This window comes from Scleropages formosus, chromosome 5 (assembly GCF_900964775.1).
Source record: "Scleropages formosus chromosome 5, fSclFor1.1, whole genome shotgun sequence".
Classification (NCBI taxonomy): Eukaryota; Metazoa; Chordata; class Actinopteri; order Osteoglossiformes; family Osteoglossidae; genus Scleropages; species Scleropages formosus.
The window spans coordinates 19,152,653-19,175,582 of NC_041810.1; the positions used below are offsets into that span (position 1 = coordinate 19,152,653).

A 22,930-nucleotide genomic window follows, 5' to 3' on the forward strand; every position below is an offset into this window, starting at 1 on the left:
AGATCTCTCCCATCTGGGCAATCAGTCGATTGAATGTGAGTGGAAGCCACTGTTTGACTTTTCACACATAACATTTCCACCCAAACTGGTGTTTCATTGCAGTCAATGTCTCCATTCTAGGCTTCAGCAACAGCACAACCCTGCTCCTCATAGACCTGACAAGAGAAAACTGGGATTTGTACAATAAGCATAAACGTCAGTTCTATAACAAGCTGCAGGAGCTTTGCAAAAAGAGGGGATATAATTTTTGAGTAAAATAAGGAAGAAAGGGGGTAACCTTTTAACGACATACAAACGTGCCAAGGAGCGATGTCGTGAAAGTGGCGATGGAAGAGTAAACTGGGAGTTCTTTGAGGTATGTTTGTGGCTGCATTGTTTTCAGCATTCAGTGCTAAAAATGTCTTCAGTGACTTATTTTTTCTCTTTATGTTTTTAGGCTATTGACAGCCTTTTTACACAAGGCGTAGGAACACCGCTCCTACCACCATTGCCAGGATCCATCTCCTCCATTCAGCCTTTCACTCCATCTGCTGTTAAGCTGCCCCTGCAAACACTGAGCAGCAGCCCCAGTCCCGGCTGCTCTTTCACTCAAGACAACAGAGGTTGCATCCTGTCCCCCCCGCCCCCAAGAAGAAAAAAAAAACATCATGCAGTAGCTCCCAGGAGCTACTGGAACTGCAAACTAAATGGAAAAGAGCAGTGCTGGAGTCTGTTTTCTATCAGGAAGAGGAGGTGGGCACTTGAAAAGAAGCGTGGAAGACGAGAAGTGGAAATGCTGCGGTGTCTAAAGGTCATGCGCTCAACTTTAAAAAGAATTATATAGAAAACAGGACAAAATCATCTTATTGTTAGGAAATAAATGATTTTCCCAATTTTCCCTGTGTATGCTTTGTTATATTTTGATATTTTCATGCTTTGCTATTTTCACTTTCATTTGTAAATTTACTGTCTTATGAAAAAATCTGGAGTTGAGACATTTTATTCATTTATTCTAATTGTTGATTTGCTTGTTGAGTATCTTATTAAGGGTTTGCTGTCACTGAACTGTAAGGCTGCAATGTCAACCTGTAGAGAAACCACAAAAAGTGCAGTCCTCTTGGTAGAAGGTGACACGTGGTGCTGCATAAGGTGGCCTTGGAGATCCAGCCGATGGAGGGATGCTGCTCTTCCCAGAAAAAGATGCTCAAATTGGTATCAGTCAGTGGCAGAAGGGATCGATATCGAAGCTGTTGATGTCATAAGTTTTGTCATTGCAGCACAGAGGTGGTCATGATGCCCTCAAGGAGTGGTCCTTCTTGCAAGCTCTGCATTATGGGACATGTGACCCTCTGTCTTATCCTCCATCACTTCCCCGGCCAGGATGCCCTCAGACTGAGCAGGATGAGCACGTCGCAGGGTGCCAGGCGGTACACTCCCAGTTCATTGAGCGCTGATTCTGGGAGGGGCTTCTGAGCTTCGGAGGAAAAGTTCTCGCCCTCCTCCTGGCTCTGCTGCAACACGTCCCGCAGCAGGAGGGCAGATCCCACGTTAAGTGTCAGGATGATGCAGGCCTCCTTCACACTGGTGAGGGGAGCAGAACAGGGTATTCAGGGTAATATAAAAAGTGAATGAAATAATATATGTGAAGAGAATTTCCATAGTGTGAGAATCTGAAGAAGAGCATCTGTTAAATAAAAAAATGCATCCATATAGTCATGACTATATGAGAGTGTAAAGTGATCATGCTTTAATATTTACTAATTTCTGTAAAGCATTCTGGTCTACAAAATTTACATGAAAGGTGCTAAATAAAGTAATAATACACTTTGTGTGTACAAGGCACTGTAAAACATAGTCACCCACTGTTTGAAAAAGTTTTCGGGCCTCTTGCAGTAGTGTCCAAAGAGGGGAAAGAGGTTCCTCATCATGTCAAACTGCAGCTGTGCAGCTCCCCCTTCATTGAAGTGGTTGCACAGAATGACCTGCAGAGTAAATGCCCAGAGAGTTTCCAAATGCTTCCACGATAGTGTCTTCATACCACACACAAAATGGTCTGCACCTTAGAACGGGGTTCTGGTGACCTTGTAACCTGACTTCACTTTAAGCTGCAAATCCCCTTATACTGTGTTGTATAAACCAAAAGGACATATAAACAAATAATGCATGAATGATACGTTGTATAATAGGTCTTGTCATTTTTTTTTTTTTTTTTACTAATTTGAACCATTATTCATGTAAAAAAAAAAAAAAAAAAAAAAAAAAAAAATACATACAGAATAATATACAATAAAGTGTTACAACGATACTATTTTCCTTTTTTGCTTGGTAGCTATTTCAAAAAAGTAATGAACAAAATCAAAAGTGAAATGTTTTGTAAATAATGTTTTTGAAAAAAGAAAAAATGCAGTCGCTGGTAGAAATGACAGTCAATAACATGGGGCCTTGTGGCAGTGCGATCAAAGAAAGTTATCATACAGTAGATGAAGCAGTTGTTATGGCCCAGTGTTGGGATTGAAAATTTATAAGGTTAATGTGACAGCTGTTGTAAATCTGAGTTCAAAGTCACATTTCATAAGTCAAGCATCTGTAACTGGTACATTTACATATGTGTACCTTTAAGAAAATTTACAGACAGTTATTCTTATATACTCTCATCCCTCATTACTTATATGTGGAATATCCAGATTTTCACTATAAGAGCTGTTATCAGGAACAGATAACGAGGGATGAATGTTTGAGAATTTTTATGCAAAATCCACAGTGTTTCAGTGCAAATGAACTACACTGACTGGTCTTGGGCAATTACAGTATCTTTCCTGGGTGTTCCAACAGCTTCTTCATGGGAACCCAAACTCACATCCTGGTAGAGGAAGTGGTCCAGCCTTTCCGCCAGACCCTGCCAGAAGCTCTGGAACAGCGGCAAGCATAGGAGCTGCTGCAGTTGAAGTAGTCGGTCCCGCATGCAGAGCATCATGGGACATGCTGAGCTGGACAGAGACATGGTGGCCTGGTCTGACTGCGAAGGCAGAGACAGCCACCTGGACAGAGTACATTATTACCGTCATTAATCAATCAATCAGATCTGCATTTAATAATTAACACTTTGCCGTCAAAAACAGTGCAAGGTTTGTATACAAACATGTTAATGTAATGCACTTGTTATATTTTTCTGTGAGATGTATGTTGCCTTGGAGAAAAGCATCTGCTAAATGAATACAATTATTTACCCATTTATACAGCAGGGTAATTTTTACTGGAGCAATTCAGGAAGTGCCCTCATGGAGACTACTACAGCAGGAGGTAGGATTTGAACCTGGATCGTTGGAATGCAAGGCGACAGCTTTATCCACCACACCACCTGTTGCTCCAGGTGTGCAACCAACTCAGGGGTTCCCCAGAGCACCATTTGAGAGGCCCTCACCTACCTGTCCCGGCAGTAGGGCTGGGCCTTCTCTCGCACCTCCCTCATGACTGCATCCAGGAGGCGCCCCAGCATGTCCCCCTTCAGTCGCTCTAGAAGCCCCAGCAACCCCTCAAATATAGAGCCCTCCAGCGATGCCAGTCGACCAACCTCCGTTGCCCCCAGGGGTCCCCAGACCTCCTCCCCCAGGGACACGGCAGCCTGTTGCAGCTGCAGAAAAAACTGCAGAGCGGGCAGGAGCAGAGGAGAAGCCGTTAACAGCTCCTTATTTTATACTTCATTATTTCCATAAAGAAACATGAGAACACGCACCACGTTATCGGCCCAATCGCTCAGCACAGAGGAGATGTAGTTGGTCGCATTGAGGATTGCACAGTAGCGGGCACCCAGCGGGCAGCGGGACTCCTCCTTCATCACCTGGGTGAGGCGTATGCGGAAGTCATCCACCAGCTCCTTCTGCAGGGCCAGGAAGCTGAGCTGGGCGCGCGGGCAGGGCAGCGAGCGGTATCGGTCTTGGGACGACAGGGCGGAGCATTCGGGTGAACACGAGTCGACAGAAAATTGAGGTAACCGTGCAAATGAAGGCCTCAAATGTAGCTACATTGTTCCCATGTACAATAGGATCCCATATAAATAAGAGATTTACCACTTTTTCATACAACAGCCTTATTATTCAGCACAACAACATTTTCCCTGCAGATGTGTCATTTTCTGGTAACGCGGTTATTTTAAATCCACAGAAGGTATGCTCTATGTTTTTCTCTGCAAAGCACATGGACACTGCTTATACGACACAACCAACTACTTCCTACTTCCTGTTATGCTGACAGTCTAAACCAATCACAACACTTGATTAAGGTGAATATAATAGAGATACTCCTCACTTAATGACCGAGTTCCGTTCCTACTATTAGGTTGTTAGGCGAATTGGTCAATAAGCGAGGAGCCGCCCCTTACCGATATTTCAAGCATACTGTACTGGTAGTGGGTTTGTGTCAACCATCTTTAGACACTGTTTTAATGTCACCTTTGTACCATTTATAACTTTTTTTAGTATATTTACATTTTCCATGGCTTGCCGTAAATGTTTCCGTTGATTCTTCGCCTTCGCGAGCCTTCAAATTCATAGACAAAATATGTAGTCTTGGAGACCGCGAACGCCAGTGGCCAGTGTGGTGAATACTGACCGACTGCAGGAACGAGACTGAGACTGAAAAAGGGTGATGCGAGATGAGATGCTTGACGCTGAGATGCCGCGCTGCCGTTTCTACGACCACAGTTCTCGTACAGCGTACAATACCGACTGGTCGGAGAGCTGGTCGTAAAACAGGTAGGTCGTTAAGTTAGGAGTGTCTGTATCACACCTGAAATAACAGCTTTTATAACACGAATACCCTTAAACTGTCGTAAATAAAGTTTTTCTCTTGTGCTTTACAATTCAGAATCCGAAGCTGATCAAAGCTATTTACCCTACTTTTATTCAATTCCCTGCACAAATCGAATTACCGAGTTTAAAAATTTTGATATCCAACAACTGAATTCAATCATTTTTTGTTACAAATGTTATAAAATACATTGCTGCCATCATTTATTTTGGTTAATTTTTAATTTTGGTAACATACTCTTCATCCGTTAACCGATTTTATTTTTTCCCAGGTTAACAGAATCGCCTAATAGGGTAATTTCATGGGACACACTACCCCCTTCAGACAGGTCCTCAGAGAACTCAAATAAGACCTGGGCTATTTCACACTGCGAGGCCCCCGTCACTGTTAGAAGAGGAGGCAAAAATATTTAATGTAAATAACTTATTTTTTCGTTGAATGGATGAGCCTATTATTTTATTTAGCTTTAGACACTCTGGCTCAACTAATTTGTATATTATGCTATATGCCCCCCATAGGGCTTGCTGTTAGATGACAGATGGGTGGATTGTGACCTAGAGAGCTGAACAACGCCCCACCTTGTTTTGTGGTCGGACTCAGGGAAAAAGGCAGGCAAGAATACGCACCTGTGATAGTCAGCAGAAGGGTCATGAAGGTCTCGGCACAGTCCGGGGCCTTCAGCTCGTCCACATCGGTGATGTCTCTGTACTGGGAGCTCCAAGCCCCCTCAGCAGAGAGCATGGCGTCCACCTTCTCCACGGCCACTAAGGACAGACAGATCACACAGAAACATCATTTTAAAAACTCAAACCCAGGTCCAAATCCCACTTCTGCTATAGTATCCTAGACCAAGGTACAGTAAGTTCCCGATTTAATAGATTAATTTCATCCAATATTGACAAAATACATTAAATTCATATGTCTGTAAAAAAGCAGCTATATGAAATCAGAAGTCCATTAAATAACAAAATTATATAGTGAGGCACGCCAGCCATATTTATGCGAAAATGACAAATTTTGCTATTTACAGTGTGCTACACATCATGCATTAGAAAATAATAAATTACTTTATAGAACAATTTATGTAATAAATACATTACATCTGCAGCATGGCTGATGAAGGACACAGGCTACATGCCGGCAGACTATTATGGGGAAGGCGGCAGCACAGTGACACAGTGAGTACTCTCTCAGGGCCTGGGTGGTGCGAGAGGACGTGGGTTCAATCCCCGCTCAGTCTGTGTGGAGTTTGCATGCTCTCTCCGTGTCTGTGTGGGTTTCCTCTGGGTGCTCTGGTTTCCTCCCACAGTCCAAAGACATGCTGTTCAGGTTCCCCATAGTGTGTGAGTGACAGAGAGAGTGTGTTCCACTGATGTATGGATGAGTGACCCATTGTAAGTAGTGCATCTAGCAGTGTAAGTCACCTTGGTGAAAAAGGTGTGTGGGCTGATAACACTACATAGAGTTCATTGGAAGTCACTTTGGAGAAAAGCATCTGCTAAATAAATAAATGTAAGTACAGACACAAACCATATTTTGTCCATTAAATCCAAAATTCGTTAAATCGGAGTCCATTAAGTAGACGGATTACTGTACTTACCTTGAATAGACCTAGTGAAAACTGCCCAGGTATACAAATGAGTAAACCACTTTAGGTAGGTTATTGTAAGTTGCTTTGGAGAAAAGTAATAGTATATCTATAAACATATAATAAACACGAACTGTAAATTTAGTAAAGTAAGCGTAAATGCCGATCCTCACATTACAGCAAAATCACGCACGCATACAGGACCAGTACCCATGGGACTTACTCTTCTTCTCGACGCTGAGCCACTTCTGGAAGATGGACTCCTCGAGAAGGATGGGAAGGGCGCCAGGGAGCGAGCTGGGGTAGCCGTGCGTCGTACGTAGCTCGCGCTCAAACTGCAGCACCTCGTCCACGAGGTGGCAGAAGAGAGCGTCGTCGTAGAGCAGCCGCGGCGCATCCGACGCCAGCTTCTCCTGTACCAGAGACAGAAGCCCACGGCACAGCTCCACCTATCGCACGGAAGCAGGACGGTGCGTCAATACACAGCTGCTTTTTACACTGCTGATACTTCTACACATTCATACCTCGTCTATTCCGAATACAAAAAGCAGGGGCAAAAAATATGGTAACACCTTGGCATTGATGTTGGCTCTGGCTCGGTTCAGAATGGGCTGGATCTTCTCTTCCATAAAATTAGAGCTGTATCCCATCCACATCAGAACTTGGGTCAGGAACCACTCAGGCTGCAGAAGGGAGTGTTAAGAGTGGAGAGGAGAGCAGGCTGTGGTTAAGGTTCACTGATCCAGTGAGACAGTCACACATTTACACTTACTTTTTCCAGTCGACGCTTTTCTCCATAGCGACTTACAGCGCTGAACCACTTACGCTGCTTTACCCATTTATACAACTGGGTCGTTTTGAGCAGAGTGCTACATAAACTTTCCGCAGATAATTTCTGCCACTTAATTTTTCTCCACGTGTCCACCTCAGACCACACCACCCTCATCTTCTCCTGTGCACATCTTTCAATCTGCTGATCCAATACTATACAATATATATATATTTTTTTTAATTAAAAAGCTGACACTTTTTATCCATTAAAACCTCATAGATTTTTACCCATGTGTACCTCAGGGTACTTCCAGCAACTGTGGGCCCAACTTGGTCCATAATGGTGGGGCCTCTTAGATTTAAGGCTTTTAAAATTACCTATAAGAAACTCATATGCTACTATGCTGTACTGAACAGCGTCTGCTGGATAAATAAAATTTTAACCCACTGGGAAGGGTCGTAGCTGCACATGTTTTACGCATGGAAGGTAAAGGAAATTCTGTGTGCGCTGCAGTCCTGACCTTGCTGAGCGAGTTGGTTTGCCGGTTCCCAGCGAAGTGGTAGCGAAACCTCTTGCTCAGGGGCAGCAGCATGATCTGGATGGGAAGGGAGAGGGGCGTGGCGGGGGCTAGGCCTGGCCGGGAGGGCGTCAGTTTGCTCTCCGCAGTGAGGTCATCGCTGAGACGGACAGTCAGGGAGCGCAACGCAGGTGGTGCTCAGGTTCGAGAGTGACCCTGCGAACCTTTCGTCATTACAGCATCAGCATTAGGGTGCCCGAGGGGCGCAAGACCACGTCGGAGCAAATTTACCGTGCATCTCCGGAATTTGGAGTGGCAAATGGTAGGATACGAGGTCTGCAGGGAGAGCAGCTGGGAGACCAGCAGCTCCAACTGGGAGGCCAGCTCTGCGGCATTAGCGGGAGGTGAGAGAGAAGCCACCGGAGGGGAGAGGAAAGGCCACTGCAGCTGGGTCAGCACCTCGTCAAAGTCACTGAGAAACAACAGCTCATGATGTACTGGAGAAAGACTGTCAGGGAAGTGAGTCCCGGCACCAATCTTCCACAGTCCTAATACACTGGCTCTTCGTGTTACAAATGTTCCAGCTGTGAATTTTTAAAGATATAAACATTTTTTCCCCAGATTATTTTTTTTCCCCCTCAATTTCCATCTGCTGCAGCGCTAACTTGCATTTCTGCCCCTGGCCACTAGATGGGAGCAAAACACAATCAAATAGAACAGGAGTTGGGGACCACCTTGGTTTGGGTCACTTACTTTAACCTTTGCATTTATTCACTTGGCAGACACTTTTACCAAAAGCAACATACAACTCAGAGAATACATGTAAATGTAACACACATCATAGTTCATTTGAGATCCCTACAGAATGTAACTCGTAAATAAATCAAGGAGCATCAATCAACCTTTGACTGTGACTTAGTGATAAATGGTACTTTGGATTTACAAACAAACTGAGTTATGAACGGATTCCGGTGCCAACTGTGTTCGCACATCGAGGAGCCGGTGTTCAGTGACCCGCATCCCTCACCTTATGAGCGCCCCCTCACCTGGCCAGCCGGTCCTTGAGGATCTTGTGCCAGAAGCGCAGCGTCTCCCTCAGGTGGGCCTGGAGGTGGGCACAACGGGACTCCTTCAAGCCGAGGTCTAGTTTGGCCATGGTGCCGACGGCCCCCACGGCCTCCCACACACTGCTGGTCATCAGGAACTGCTGGATGCTGTCGCTACAAATGCACACGTTACATGCAGAAAAACCATGGAAAGCGAAGTCCGGAAACTGAGGCGTGGTAGCAAACGTGGGAAAAATGTTGCGTTTGGAGAGTTCTTTGGATGGCGGGATTGGCGCCGACTGACAGCGCAGCTCCACGCGGCCCCCAGGTGCCTCTCACCTGAGCTCCTCGATGTGGGCGAGGCACTGCAGGTACTTGACGTGACGCTCCACGGTGTCCAGCTGGCCGAGCTTCTGCCCCAGGCTGTCCGCCCAGCTTTGCGACCCCTGCAGGTGCCGCAGCAGCGTGTCGGAGAGCAAACGCTCCTTCTGAAGAAGCTCTTCAAGCGTCCGCCGGGACTCCTCTGCCGCTGACAAGGCCGCCGACACCCGCAGGGGCACCGAGCTGGACACAGTGAGCACCTGGAGATAACCATCTACGGTCAAAGGGGGGATGGAGGTCTGCCGGAACTGCAAATCCTCTCCACGAATTAAACAAAAACTAATGCAAAAACAAACAGACCCTGCAACCGTACGTCACAAACAACAGAACTGCAGATTCACTGTCATGTTATTTATTTCGCTGACAACACAACTTACGGTGTTAAGCTGTTCACAGTGATTTACCCATTTAAAGGTAAAACCGGCAGGAAGTAGTGTTGTAGTTAGAGCTGAGCCTTCGAATCAGCAGACCACAGGTTCAAATCCCGCCTCCTGCTGTGGTGTCTTGATCAAGGTACTTACCCGGATACAGCATATTTACCCTGCTGTATAAATAGGTCAATCGCTGTAAGCTGCATTGAAAAAAAGCATCAGCTAAGTGAATAAAAGTAAGAGAAGGTGGCACGGTGGCACAGCGAGTAGCGCTGCTGTCTCACAACACCTGGGTGGTACAAGAGGACCTGGGTTCGATCTCCACTCAGTCCATGTGGAGTTTGCATGTTCTCCCCATGTCTGCGTGGGTTTCCTCTGGGTGCTCTGGTTTCCTCCCACACTCCAAGGACATGCTGTTCAGGTTCCCCCATAGTGTGTGAGTGATAGAGAGAGTGTGTTCCACTGATGTATGGATGAGTGACCCAGTGTAAATTGTGTATCTAGCAGTGTAAGTCACCTTGGTCAATAAGGTGTGTGGGCTGGTAACACTATATTGAGTTCATTGGAAGCTGCAGTGAGTTTGGAGAAAAGTGTCTGCTAAATAAATGTAAGAGTGGTGGCTGATCCAATCATTTATTCTTAAGTGGCCCTCCACCCTGGCCACATTCAGCCATTTAACTGTACCAAATCAGGGTAAGTACCACACGGGTAGATCATGAGCAGGAGGTGGCATTCTGGGTCCTCGAGACCCCCCCCAGTTCAAACCCGAACCCACCTGCTCCTCCAGCGCCTTGTTCTCCGCCGTGAGCTTTTCCAGAAGACCGCTGACCTTCTTCAAACACTTGAGATCGCCGCCGATCTCTCTGTCCACGAGCTCCATCACGTGCTCGGGGAGCCGTTCGCCGTCCGCCTCCGGACTGGAGGCTCCATCGCTGCTGCTGCTGCTGCTGCTCGCGCTGCCCGATATGCTGTCTAGGGGCTCCGTGAGCGCCGCCATGTTGCTCCTGCGCCTCTATCCACGTCAGCTTGTGTGCGGCCCCCTGCTGGCGGCCGCTGGAATAACACGTCCCGCCCAGCAGCCTCTTGATACGGCGTCAGTCGTGAACTTGGGTCCGTCTTCTTTGCTGTTTTTTATCAGTATTAATTTATAATATTTGGTTGTGAATGTTTCTGTGTAAAGCCAAATGCATGACCCATAAAAATTAATCCATCAGCATAATCATGTAATAGTAATTGAGTACACTGCTTTTTGTCCTGACTCCTGGTGTGTGGATGTTGATGTAATCATCATCATGACATGCAAGTTTTATTAAGAATTTCTACGTTTGCAAAATTTAAAAAAAAAAAAACAAAACAGTATCAGAGGTACTAACCCCGCAACATTCTAGAGGGATTCTGTCAAATGAACGAGGAGAGAGACAATAAATAATAATAAGCAGTTATTATTAATGAAACGCGGCATAAATAGCAGTTTACTAGCAGCACGACTCTCGCTGCTCTTCGGGTTTTAAAAGTTAGGACTTGCAATTGTCTTTAAAAATTGTGAGAAAGAAGGGTTTTCTCTTACTAAATGTAATCGTGTGTGTAGTGCTTGGCGAGTAAAATACAAGGTTGATTATACTAGTAAACTCGGTATTTCTCATCATAGCGATATGACGAGCAGGTGTTTCGAAGTGAAATCTGCAGGTCAGAAATGATATTACTGACATACGTTACGACGTTATAATGAAATAGAGCGAAGAGGGTTTTTGTGGCCCAGTTTAGTCAATTTTGCCTGTAAAACGAGAAGATCGATTAAGTGATATTTGCTTAGAACCCAAGCAGTTTATGTTTAAAGCTCGAAGAAATCACTGCACAGGAGCGCCCTCCCGGGGACGCGCCGAGAACTGCACTGTGTGTTCATTTGTGTTGGATGTTATGGGTCACCTTGCTTTGCTTGTCATTCTTAAGCAGGGCACTGTAGTGAGCTTTGGTTTGTAACAACAATACTGGTAAAACTCTTCTTTCAGTTGTGGCCTGTAACATGTAACCATCGGTACACAGCAAACCAGTATATGCAATGTAACCCTAATTCCCGCTCTTCATGGTGCGGTCGTACATTTTACTCACAAGCTTGTGTAGAGGGCAGTCGCCCAGTTAGTAGTGTCACCTTGGACTCATTACCCAGGTCCTTACCAAGGTACTTATGAATTGCTCCAGTAAAAATTACCCAGCTGTATAAATGGGTAAAACAAACATTGTACATTGCTTTGGAAACAAGTTGTAGTTGAATAACTTGTTTTAGTTGGAAATTAAGTGACACTTCAGAAGTTTGCTGATGGTGGTGCAGAAAATTTATTTCCTGAGACATTAGACCTCAGAAGCAGTAAAGCTGTACTACAGCAGCACATAGATCAGACATCAAATGGAAAAATTATAATTCAAAATTTCCAGCATGGTATCTTAATTATAAAAGAATTCAATGACAACATATTTGCTCATAAAAAAGGATTTTTAAAGGTTGCTTTTATAGCAACCTTTTATAGACTGGTCAAATGCAGTTGAGCTGACAAGTGTAGTATCTTAGACTTCTTTCCCCACTTCTACAGTTTTAAAAGGACCAAGAGTTTTTTTTGATGTGACAACTCTTGAAAACCTGCTGTTAATGCCTTTGCTGGAAAATACATTTAAACTTGTCAGCATTCACTTTATGCTATGAAAGCTTAAAAATATAATAAAATAACTTTAAAAAAGGGTGCAACAGTGCCAAGCTGTCCTGTTTGCTGTCCTTTCTGCAAACCTTGCGAGGAGCAGCTCTCGGACCTACAACAGCCACACAGGTTCTCAGAAACAGAGCATCATCTGTGCAGTACATTCTTCTGCAAGAGTGCGTCTCAGTTCAGCCAGGTGGTGTTCAGCTGCGTCTGGTTCTTGATGCTGGTGTCCATCTTCAGCACCTCTCGGATGGCCATGGTGGCATAGGTGGAGGGTGGCAGAGAGAACTCCATCCGCAGAGCCCTGTACTTCCCTTCTGGAAGAGCAGAGATTCAGTGAACAGGCTCTTCATTCTCCGTGAACAGCAGAGAACACGTATTATGTGCTTACACCTGCATTAGAAATGGGCGCAAGACAAACCTTTAGGAAAAGCCGGAGGAGGTTTGCCCTCAAGTTTCTCCACATCTGTTTGCACTAGTGGGATCCGGGGATCGTCGTAGTGAATAACCTCCCTGACAAAGATCAGGATACAAATAAAGAAAAAAGGGAGAAAACACATCACCTATTAAGAGTCATCTTCCATTTTCCTGCCAGGTAGGGGAGGGAACTGAAGAAAAATGCCCCATGTCACAGTAAAACTCAACAGTGAAGGCCCTGATGGGCTTATACATCCACTTAGTAAAGTGGCTCAACATTTTTGGCTGACACACCTCATTGAAGGTCAACCTTGTGCACAGGGACCTCCTATTTGTATGTCTGCACACACTTATTTCAGTGTAAACTGACTTTATAGGCTATTTTACACTTATTCATTTAGCTGACACTTTTTTCCACAGCGACATACATCTCAGATTTTAGACTACTGACTAAGCGGACCATTTTTTAACTGACTTCTCACCAAATCCTACACGAACAGACATACCAAAAACTGTTTTATTATTCACAGTTAGTAGATATTTTACTAAGAAATGAGTAAAGCCCCTGAGGTTAACTGATTCCAGACTGTTCTTCAGACATCTAAAACAGTTTCAGGAAGTCCTCCATAGTGGACAACAGGGAAGTGACACACAAACTCAAACACACGGAACGTTCACCAGTCCCCACAGGGTGACACCGGCAAGAGGTGCAAGTGACTGACCAGCTGACATCCTGGGGACGAATTATTATGCGACGGTAGGCCCCGGCCAGGGAATAGTCTCGGATCTTGTGCCTCATGTTGTCAATGTCCAGACCGTCCGAGGCCAGCATGTCCCTATAGGCCTGGCCCACTAAAAGGGAAGGATGATACATTCCTCACTCATGGCCAGCTTGTGCTCAGATACTGTGACAGTCTGGTGGCAGAGCCCAGGGGCCCATTAGGATATGTATCAGGGACTGACTGGAAGCATTTACTCACCAACATGTGTGGGGTAAATTACATCGAAACCAGGCAGTGGCATCACCACATCATGGATAGTGTGCTTCTCAGCCTCCTGCTCAGACAGGACGTGCGCCTTCCCTGTGACAAGGAATTATAAGACTAGTGAAAGCACAGCCACAGTCTACCAGAGCTTCTCAACACACCCAACAGTTACACTAACGCAACACAGAGTTCGCAGCAGGGAGTTCACTGAGAGATGAAATACCTCACTACAGAATTAATGAACCGAACAACTCAAAACATGTAAAACCAAATGTGCTCTATAAGGCAAATTTGTGAAAGAACACAGAGAGATGCATTAGAAAAATTCAGTTCTGTTTACTCTGACTTGGTCTCTGCTTTAGAGAAAAGTGGATGCTAAATAAAAATATGCACATTTAACCAGAATCTTAAGTACTTCTATTACTATTGAGCCTCATTTCCATTTATCTGTTAATTGTTGAAAGTCTATGAGTGAGTATTCAAACAGTACTCCAGTAAAGACAGAGTAATCAGTTAAACCATAATATCCATTTAACTGAAATTATGAAATGTACTTATTCATTTTCACTGTAACAGGCATTCTTAAAACACAAATTTCAGACATGAAAAATTGTACCAAATGCTAAGCTAATGTCTTATTATTTGTTAAATTTAAACAGTCATATTTTGCTTTCAATCAAAAACTGTGAAGAGCAGCTACAAGGACCATAGTTGAGAAGCACCACTCTACAGGATTCAAAATCTCCAAAACCAGGATAGCTGCTTGAGGTCTCACCTCCACTAAGCATCAGGTCTCCTGGCACAGCCTTTAGCCCAAAGTCCTGGATGCGCTGGCTCACCATGGTGTTCCACACGTAGCTCTGGTAGCTGTGGATGTACATCAGCCGGTTGTTGCGAGGGATCTGTGGTGAGGACACAAGCACATGGAAACAATATCATACACAAAGGTCAATACAGCACTCTCAGCTGATGAGGAGGAAGGGAAGTTGGGAGGAGCGGGCCTCACCAATCCAAAGGCTGTAACAATGTTTTTCTTGCCATACTTGGAGAGGCCCCTCAGGAGCTGACCCTCCACGCACCGCTTGACAGGAAGCTTCTTAAGTGCCGCCTCCGGGTCCTGTGTGCGAGCCCACTCCTCCCTGCAGCGCACCAGGTAGCCCTTCTCCGCTGGCATTGAAGGAAGACCAAGTCAGGAACACCTACTGTATCCACACTGTAGAAACACCTTAAGTACTGCTTGATAAATGTAGTCCGCGATTCACGATGGGGTTCTGTTCCAACAACTCTGTCATAAGTTGCAAATCCCCTTATACGGTACTATATAAACCATAAGGATATGTAAAAAATTACATGCACGGATGCTACATTTATATATAGTAGGGTTAGTCTTTTTTTGACTAATTATACACATTACACATGTTAAAAAACCAGAGTAATAAACGAAACAGAGTATTATATTTTCATGCTGCACTATTATTTTTTACAAGTCCCATATCTGCTGTCTTCCTTTTTCTTTTCAGCAGCACGAGAACTCTCACTATTTTGTCTACCAGCAAAAGCACATGGAAAGTTTTGTAAATAGAATACAATTGCCAAAGACTGACTGACCCAAACAATAACAGAAATGGTACGTAGCCACCTGATATTCTCATGCAGCAGATGAAGCAGTTGTCCTTAAACGTTACAACAAAATGTTGGGCTTTGAATATAATAAAGTTAATGGGATGGCCTTTATAAGTGCATGTTGTCATAAGTCACATATATCATACATTTACATTTATTCATTTAGGTGACGCTTTTCTCCAAAGCAACTTACAATAACATTATAACTTAAGGATCACCTGTATATGTATACCCATTGAGTTGGTCAGACACAACCCTCCTTTAGTAGGAACTGTTGACTGACAAGTGTTTAACAGTGACTGAGCTTACATTTTCTTTGCCTGTATGTTCAAACAAGGCATGTCCTACCTCCAGGGCGAGGTTTCAGGATCAGATCCATCACTTCTGTCCAGTTGTTCTGCAGGATTGCCCTGAAAGATGAGTGAGAGTCAAACCTCAGCAAATCTCAAAAAACCAGCCCACCTACAACCCTGTAAGCCACCAACAGCTCCAGCCTCACCTGCCAACTTGGTAAGTGGGCACAGCAGTGGTGCCAAAGCGCTGCATGCCATAGTAGTTGATGAAGCCAGTGTTCCTAAGAGAGCTCATGGCTTGCTCCACCTGCTCCTCTGTCCCTGAGATGTTCCTGGGAAGGATGGGAAGACCTTATTCAGCATACAGTCAATCACAAAAACATCACACAGTGGTGTTCATGCCACATAGTCGCACACCACAGATCATACACGTACACAGGGTAACAGTACTGCTTCTGATAACTTCAAAATTTCTCATGGGCTTCTTCCTGTGGTGCAAAAACACTCCTCTGCAAGTCCAGTAAAACAGGAACACACAGACTGAAAGGGACAGATGCAAACCGCGCTGCCTTCAGTTCCAGTCACTCACCTGATGACTACAGTGAAGTGGTTGCCTTGTAGTTCTCCTAATTTTAGTGGGTGCTTCTTGTAGGAGAAATTCCCTAGTTTGAAGTTCATCAGGCACTTATTGAGATGGGCTATCCTCTCAGCACTGATTCTGAAAAGGAAGAGAGGTAAGCATCCGGCTCTCGCTCACCCATCACACACACTCCACACACAAGCACAGACCGAACAGAGAGTGGCACAATGTGATAACACTTACTTGAGTACAGCAATCTCCTGAACTGTTATGGCTCTTTTGTCCTTGGTGCCCATGTAAGAGAAGACATTTGGTCTCACCCTATATAGAAAGCATCAAAGTTACACCACAACCCAGTAACTCCTTAGCAAGTGAAACAACTAGGAAGTGAACTTCACTCCATAGATACCACAAAGGTGAAAAGTGAAAATAGTATTTCAAACTGCAAGCAATGGGTTGTAGGGATTCCAACCTGAGAAATTTGGAGAGCACATTTATGGCATCCATTGTGTCTTTGTTCTCCTTGTAGAGCACACAGTGGCAGAAGCTGCCCCGGCTCTTGGGCCACGAGTGTTTCCTAGGGGCTTCCAGGGGACAGGGCGGATAAGATGACACAGTGAGGCAGGAGAAGGAGGCCATTCCCCTCAACAAGATGCATGTAGTTCAAGTAATGCTGCTCGTCTCATCTTATACCTCTGAGGCTCCCATCTCTAATCACTGGGTATCACTTTTTATAAGTTTCTTTAGGTGATTACTAATCCGGCACAGATACTGTCTGGACAGAAAGGGGAACTTGGAGTGAAACCCTTTGCAAGTTATACATAACCAACCTTTTGTAGCAACAGTGCACTATGGGAAAAGTACAGGCTACACACTAATGGGGGAGCAGCGCCCATAATGAATTCTCTATCCATCAAGATACTGCAATTAACACCTCTTAACACAAGATTGTTTTAACCGTGGTTACTATATTCTCTTTTTGTCAAACATAATTCTCAAAAAAGATGGAAAATTACCAAAAACAATTTTTTTTTTTTTAAACTATGAATAAAAACACACTCACTCAAGCTGAAAACTTAATATCTTACTCTCTATGCAAAATTATGTTAGCGTAATTAGAAAAAAAAATCCTTTGTCTGGAATACAAATGACCATTTTGGAAGATCGGCAATGTGCCCAGTATAATTTCATTTTATCTTCTCACCACTCTTACGGAAGTGGTGGTCAAAATCAAATGTGTCACGGTTTATTTTGGTTCCAAGAATCATAACGTATAAACGGGGTTGGATGACAACAAACCACTTTGGATGAAAAAATTAGCAAAAAAAAAAAAAAAGCCTTAAAAGGGAAAAACAATACAAAGTTGTCAGTAAGAGATCAAAACTGAAACATTCCTAAAAACCTCAAGCTCTCCTCGGCTCTCCCATCCTCTCTGAACAGCTTTGCGACGTTCTTACCTGCTGCGGTTCTGACCGCTGTCCAAACAGAGAAGAGCAAAGGGAGGACAAGAGATTGTTACTGAAGATGTTTACAAGCCTGGCTAGAGGCATGTTGTCTGGTGGGACAGTCAGCATGCAGGGTAGGATTGTGGGGGCGGGGAGAGGGGGGGGGGGGTTGATGTTCCGCTCAAACTTTTCTGTGCAGCAGGTGCGAAACATTCAATATAAGAACCTAATGTTGTCCAGTACTCTGTCTTCTTGATACAAGAGTATGTTCTTCAGAAATTCAAAGCAGGAATGAGATTGAAGGACTAATACTTGTGGAAGAATAAAACAGTGTGTGAGCTCCAGTAAAGCAGGTTTTGGTCTTTGCTGTGATACTGGCAGGAAATACATATGATAGATGGGGCTCAAAAAAAGCTAACAGCGCAACTCCAGGCATAAGTTTGCAATATACCCTGATCACTTTAAGGACAGAACATGTCACTCAATGTGAGAATAAAATTGTAGACTAACAGAAATTCAAGGACAGAAAAAGAAAAACAGGCGGTGCAACGCATACAAGGACAAATTAAACCGGACCATCTCAGGAGGCTGTGCAAGCATGTGTAATGAATACTCAACCCTCATGAGAATCCCTGCATAGCACACTATCAACATTGCTCAAATGCTGTAAGTATATAAACCATACAAAACCACAGCTACTGGGGCTTTTACAGCTCAGCAAACACCCTTAAGTGGGATAGGGCAAAGTGGGTGTTCCAGCCATCTCTTGTTGGCTCTCTAAGCTTGTGGGTTTCAGTGCTTTACAGAAAGGTTCAGACCCAGGAATCACGCTCCATCAGCAATGGTACCAGGCAAATTCAATGGATCTCGTGTGGATCTTTGCCACAGGCATGCATATATGGCAGTGTTCTACATCAGGTATGGGGAGCCCTGGTCCAGCAGGCCATAGAGTACACTGTTTTTTGCTATTCATTTCAAAGTTCTGATTGGGATTTCAACTGAACATATGCAAACAGATATTCCAACTGTATTAAACAAAATGCATCACCTGAGAACACCACTATTTTTCCAATAGTGTTACAGACATAAATCATAGTATTTTGAGGAGCTTTTTAAACAGATTTTAGATTAATAATTGCTACTTCTGTTTAAAATTTATTAAATGTATTTGTATTTTAATATCTGTAAAAAAAGAGGACCAGCTCCAGAAAAACTGTGTGTAAATAACCTGCCTCTAATAAACATGAGTGATTTTTTACTAAATATCTTTTAAAAGTATATTTGGACTGCCAAACTGAGAAAAGGACAGTTTCTGTTGGAAAAAAGTTTACTGATGTTATCTGGCTTCATACTAATACATTCTAATTGAGCATGTAAGTGTAATAATACATATTTTTAAATAAGTACAAGTTTAATAAAGAATAATACTGATAAGAAAAAGATGTGCAAGTGTCCTTAGCTTCAAACGCAAGAAAAACTGAAGTCCTCATAGTAGACGGTGAAGCTGCAAACCACAGCCTAATCACATCAGTTCTAGCCTCTCAATCTCAGTTGTACAAACTCTAATCTTTGTGCCTTTTATTTTTGGATCAATAACATATGCATGTATCTGCTAATCCATAAAGCTTTCTAAATCTTATTTGCGTTTAACCTGATTGAAACAGAAAAACTTCTCAAATTACATGTTAACAGTTGAATCATGCAATATGTTTAATGAAAGTCCCAATCAAGCATGAGTAATTAAGAGCTCAGTGGAAAATTAAAAATCAGAATATCCTACACCCCAGAGGATCAGGATTACCCACCCCTGTTCTACATGCACTGTGCATGCAGAATGAACATAACTGAGTATCTGATCACATGCAGTGTAGGAGAAAAGGTAGAGTTCAGCAATGAAAGTGCATGCAGTAGCATTGTGTGTGCCAACCACAAACTAATCTACCTTACACATGCATCTGCCTGTCTGCTGAAGAATACAATCATTTGTAAAGAACAGTACACTAACAGCATTGGTTTGTAATTACACTATTGGTAATTAGACTGACTTGACCCTCAATAAAGGGTTTTAAAAAACCCATTTATGAACACTCAATTTTATAATTCTTAGTTTCATATTAAATCCATTTCATATAAAGAGTGGTTTTTATCTCCTTGATATTTCTGAAAGCATCATTCATTTGTTCAGTTAAAAAGTAATTTTTTTTTTTATGTATTGAAAAATGATAAAATACTGACTTACTACAGATGAAAACACAAGCTGGGTGGTGACCCTTGCAGAAAATTTACATTCAAAATACCTGACAATTTTGGTGATTCAGTATCTGAAATTTTACCCGTAGGCAAACCTGCCAAGATACCATCCCATGCAAAGCAGAATTCAATCTAAGACAGTACAGGGGGTGTGAACGAAACATCGGAAACACCATATATGAAGAAAAAAAAAAAAAGGCTATAAACCTACTAAAACTTGCAAAGGCAGCTACACCCATTAAGATGGATCCAAATTACCAATAAGTGGAACCTAACAGGTACCAGTGTTCAAATTGCAGGTGTGCAGTTAAAAAAAAAAAAAAAAGAGACAGCATATGCCAAGCAGGGGAAAACTGAGCCAAAAGTCTTCCTGCTAAAACTCGGTGACAGGGATAGACAGATAAAACAGAACATTCAAAAACAATCATTTAATCCATACTGAAAATAAACTGTCACATAATGTTGGATGTGTCATGATAGGCCTGCCATTTACTGATTAGGTCTGATGATAGATCTGCATGGTCGTACATTGGCCAAGAAATATGAAGCCATCTTTGGCATCCAGTTGCATATGTTGCAAACAGTCCTCTTCTCCCACCCACACGTTCAAAAATGACATCATCATCCCCATAAAAACAGCTGAACATTTTTAATCTACTTCACCCTTTTGGAGGCTTTCTGTTATGAAGAATGAACCAATATTCCACTCCACACAGTTCATGGCTTGTATGACATTTCAAAAGGAAATAACGGTTGATCTGAAGGCAGAGTGCGGCAGTACTTTTCATCATTTCACGTTCATGTATTTTGTGGTGTGTACAACATTTCGTCCACCCCATGTAACTGATAAATGACAAAATGGCATGCCGCTGAGCTCGGTCTTCGATATACCAAGTCTATGCACCCCATGCAGGGAAGTAAATCCAGCCCACCAAACATATGCTAACCACGTACCTGCAAGGGCTCTCTTTCCCGCAGTGTGGTACGCTACGATGAATCTGCGCCCATCTCTTTCCTCGGTTTTCGTCTCTAAACCAGGATACATGGCCTTTACTGCCTTGTGGATCAGGGTGCGCCTCTCCTTTGTGTCCTCCATCACCTGTACAACCACATCCAGAAAGGCACCTTCACTGCGGTACAGTGCAGGAGTCTACACTGAAAAATACTACAAATTTTGGAAAGTTCTCTGCAACAGTGAGTACGTAAGAGGATATGGTTACTTTGCTGGCTTTCTTACCTCTATGGTCACGTTGCCCTCTTTATTCTTAAATAGCTGGAGCTCCTCCAGCTGATTCTTCTGCTCTTCAGTCAAAACCTGTACCTGTTGTTCTGGCTCTGGTAGAGGTTCCTCCTAAAAGCGGTTTTGGCAAACTTGTCACTATATTCTCCGTACTTTCTTTCCACCAGGGCTAATAATTACATAGCTGCCCCCATCTGTCTTAATCAGTCTTTTCAGCCAGTCTGGTTTACCACTTGGTTAATGCATCTCCACAGCTCCACTGTGAAGATATTCCTTTGGCCTTCAAAACGACTCACCTCCACGGGCACAGTGAGGTCATCAAGTCGAACAGTCTTCCCTTCCTTGTTGATCTCATGCACCACAAAATCCGAGTACCTGGGCAGCAACAAGAATACACACAGAACTTGGTTCATAACATGGGACTTCACTCATGGTGACAGCATTAAAAAAAAACGGCACTGACCTCTCCTTCAGGATGCCAGAGAAGCCCTTGTGGTCACTGACAAACTTCAAGATTCCCACATCCAACTCTGTGAGCCCATGCTTCATCATGTCAGCAAACGTTTCCCCATCTCCTTCCACATCTTCCTCTCCCTCCATCGGCTCCTCTTCATCGCATTCTTCCTTTTCATTTTCTTCAAAGTCCAAAGCTTGCTGCGAGCCACTGCCTCCATTCTCTCCCTCCTTGTCCTGGACACGGGCCCTCTTGGCAGGGTGGACTAGCTCCTCATCGGGACAAGTCCTCTTCTCACCCCCGGGGGTGTCCAGCACAGTCTCCGTCGACTCCATCATGGATACAGGCTAGAAGAAAGCAGCAGAGAAGGGCTGAGGGCACTGAACGGATGTAAATACAGAGTTCTACATGCACCACCAGGGCAGCTTAGCATAGTGGTTAGTGCTCCTCCTCCTGCCTTCCAAACTAAGGTCACATGTTTGAATCCCACCTCCATGTATTGTAGTACCTTGCCTGGCTTGAGCAAGACTCACTGACTGTCCTAATTTGCGAAATCATGTAAATATTTAAATTTATTCACTCAAATCCTGCTCTTGCTGTAGTATACTGTAAGTGTAACTGTGGCACCACAACACAGTAATAAAAGTTACTCGTAGCAGCAAAGCACACGGCTAAACGTGCGCAAAACAGCTCTTCTGTCCATTCGATTCTGTGACATTTCTGAAATGAGCCAGTAGCTACAGTCTGCTAACAGCTGAAGGCCGAACGTTTCAAACGTTTGTCTGTGTGGAGCCACTGACTGACTGCTGCATGATTCAGCGTCAGTTCTGACTGAGTTCAGGCAGCAGCCAAAAAAACGACTAAATAATTAGTCCGGCGACGTAGCTCGATGCAGAAAGCGGCGAAATCAACAGCCGCACTGCACTTCGCTATTTTCTCTCTCTTTCTTTTGTAAAGTACTCGGCAACAGGCCAGATATTTTTTTTTGACAACGTCGCTAACTCACCCACCGCGAGGCTCGAGCTCCGCAGCGTACGCGAGACACCAACCTACCCCAGGAAGCACGTGCGCGGCGGATTCCGGAAGCACGGAGCAACGCTCTAACTCCGCCCCTACCTTAATTCCATTGGCTCACAGAGATGTCCGTCTTTAGGTGCCCAAACAAATAATGCCTTTACGTTTCATGAGTAATAAGAATATGAAAATAATAGCAAACACTTATTAGAGTTCTTATATGACTTGTGTGAGTAGTTTCACGATACCTAATGACTATGGGGAAAGTGTTTAAAAATATTCTTTTCTGATTCTATTCTTTTCTGATTTCTCTAAACCCTGAACACTACTCTCACAGCCCTTATCGTGAGCATGTATCGCTATGCACGGTGGCACGGGCGTAGCTCTGGTGCCTTACATCTTTCGGGCTCTGGCTTTGGACGGCTTCCCCATTTCTTTGTTTGGGTTTCCTTCCTCCTACGATCCAAAGACACGC

General features: G+C 43.9%; 2 protein-coding genes across 3 annotated transcripts; both read right to left on the reverse strand.

The window, feature by feature from the left end:
• Window positions 1-17: 17 nt before the first annotated feature.
• Window positions 18-10,475, reverse strand: rint1 (RAD50 interactor 1). The gene is made up of 13 exons (XM_018754850.2): window positions 10,236-10,475; window positions 9,048-9,289; window positions 8,709-8,882; window positions 7,994-8,134; window positions 7,666-7,822; window positions 6,946-7,056; window positions 6,597-6,822; window positions 5,412-5,549; window positions 3,713-3,912; window positions 3,405-3,622; window positions 2,837-3,017; window positions 1,843-1,961; window positions 18-1,560 (listed from the first exon to the last, which is right to left on the reverse strand). Exons 1-13 carry the CDS (start codon window positions 10,455-10,457, stop codon window positions 1,344-1,346), a joined length of 2,346 nt encoding a protein of 781 aa, XP_018610366.2. The 5' UTR covers window positions 10,458-10,475; the 3' UTR covers window positions 18-1,343.
• A 1,309-nt stretch (window positions 10,476-11,784) lies between these two features.
• On the reverse strand, window positions 11,785-22,516 carry pus7 (pseudouridine synthase 7). 2 transcript variants are annotated; one of them, XM_018754838.2, is made up of 16 exons: window positions 22,448-22,516; window positions 21,451-21,788; window positions 21,284-21,362; window positions 20,985-21,098; window positions 20,702-20,846; window positions 16,525-16,636; window positions 16,296-16,373; window positions 16,062-16,190; window positions 15,679-15,804; window positions 15,528-15,589; window positions 14,563-14,723; window positions 14,332-14,458; window positions 13,551-13,652; window positions 13,293-13,422; window positions 12,575-12,666; window positions 11,785-12,467 (listed from the first exon to the last, which is right to left on the reverse strand). In XM_018754838.2, exons 2-16 carry the CDS (start codon window positions 21,777-21,779, stop codon window positions 12,334-12,336), a joined length of 1,920 nt encoding a protein of 639 aa, XP_018610354.1. In that variant the 5' UTR covers window positions 21,780-21,788; window positions 22,448-22,516; the 3' UTR covers window positions 11,785-12,333. The 2 variants fall into 2 exon arrangements, with proteins under 2 accessions (XP_018610354.1, XP_018610353.1); XM_018754837.2 differs by having other exon boundaries at window positions 11,785-12,470.
• Window positions 22,517-22,930: the final 414 nt, after the last annotated feature.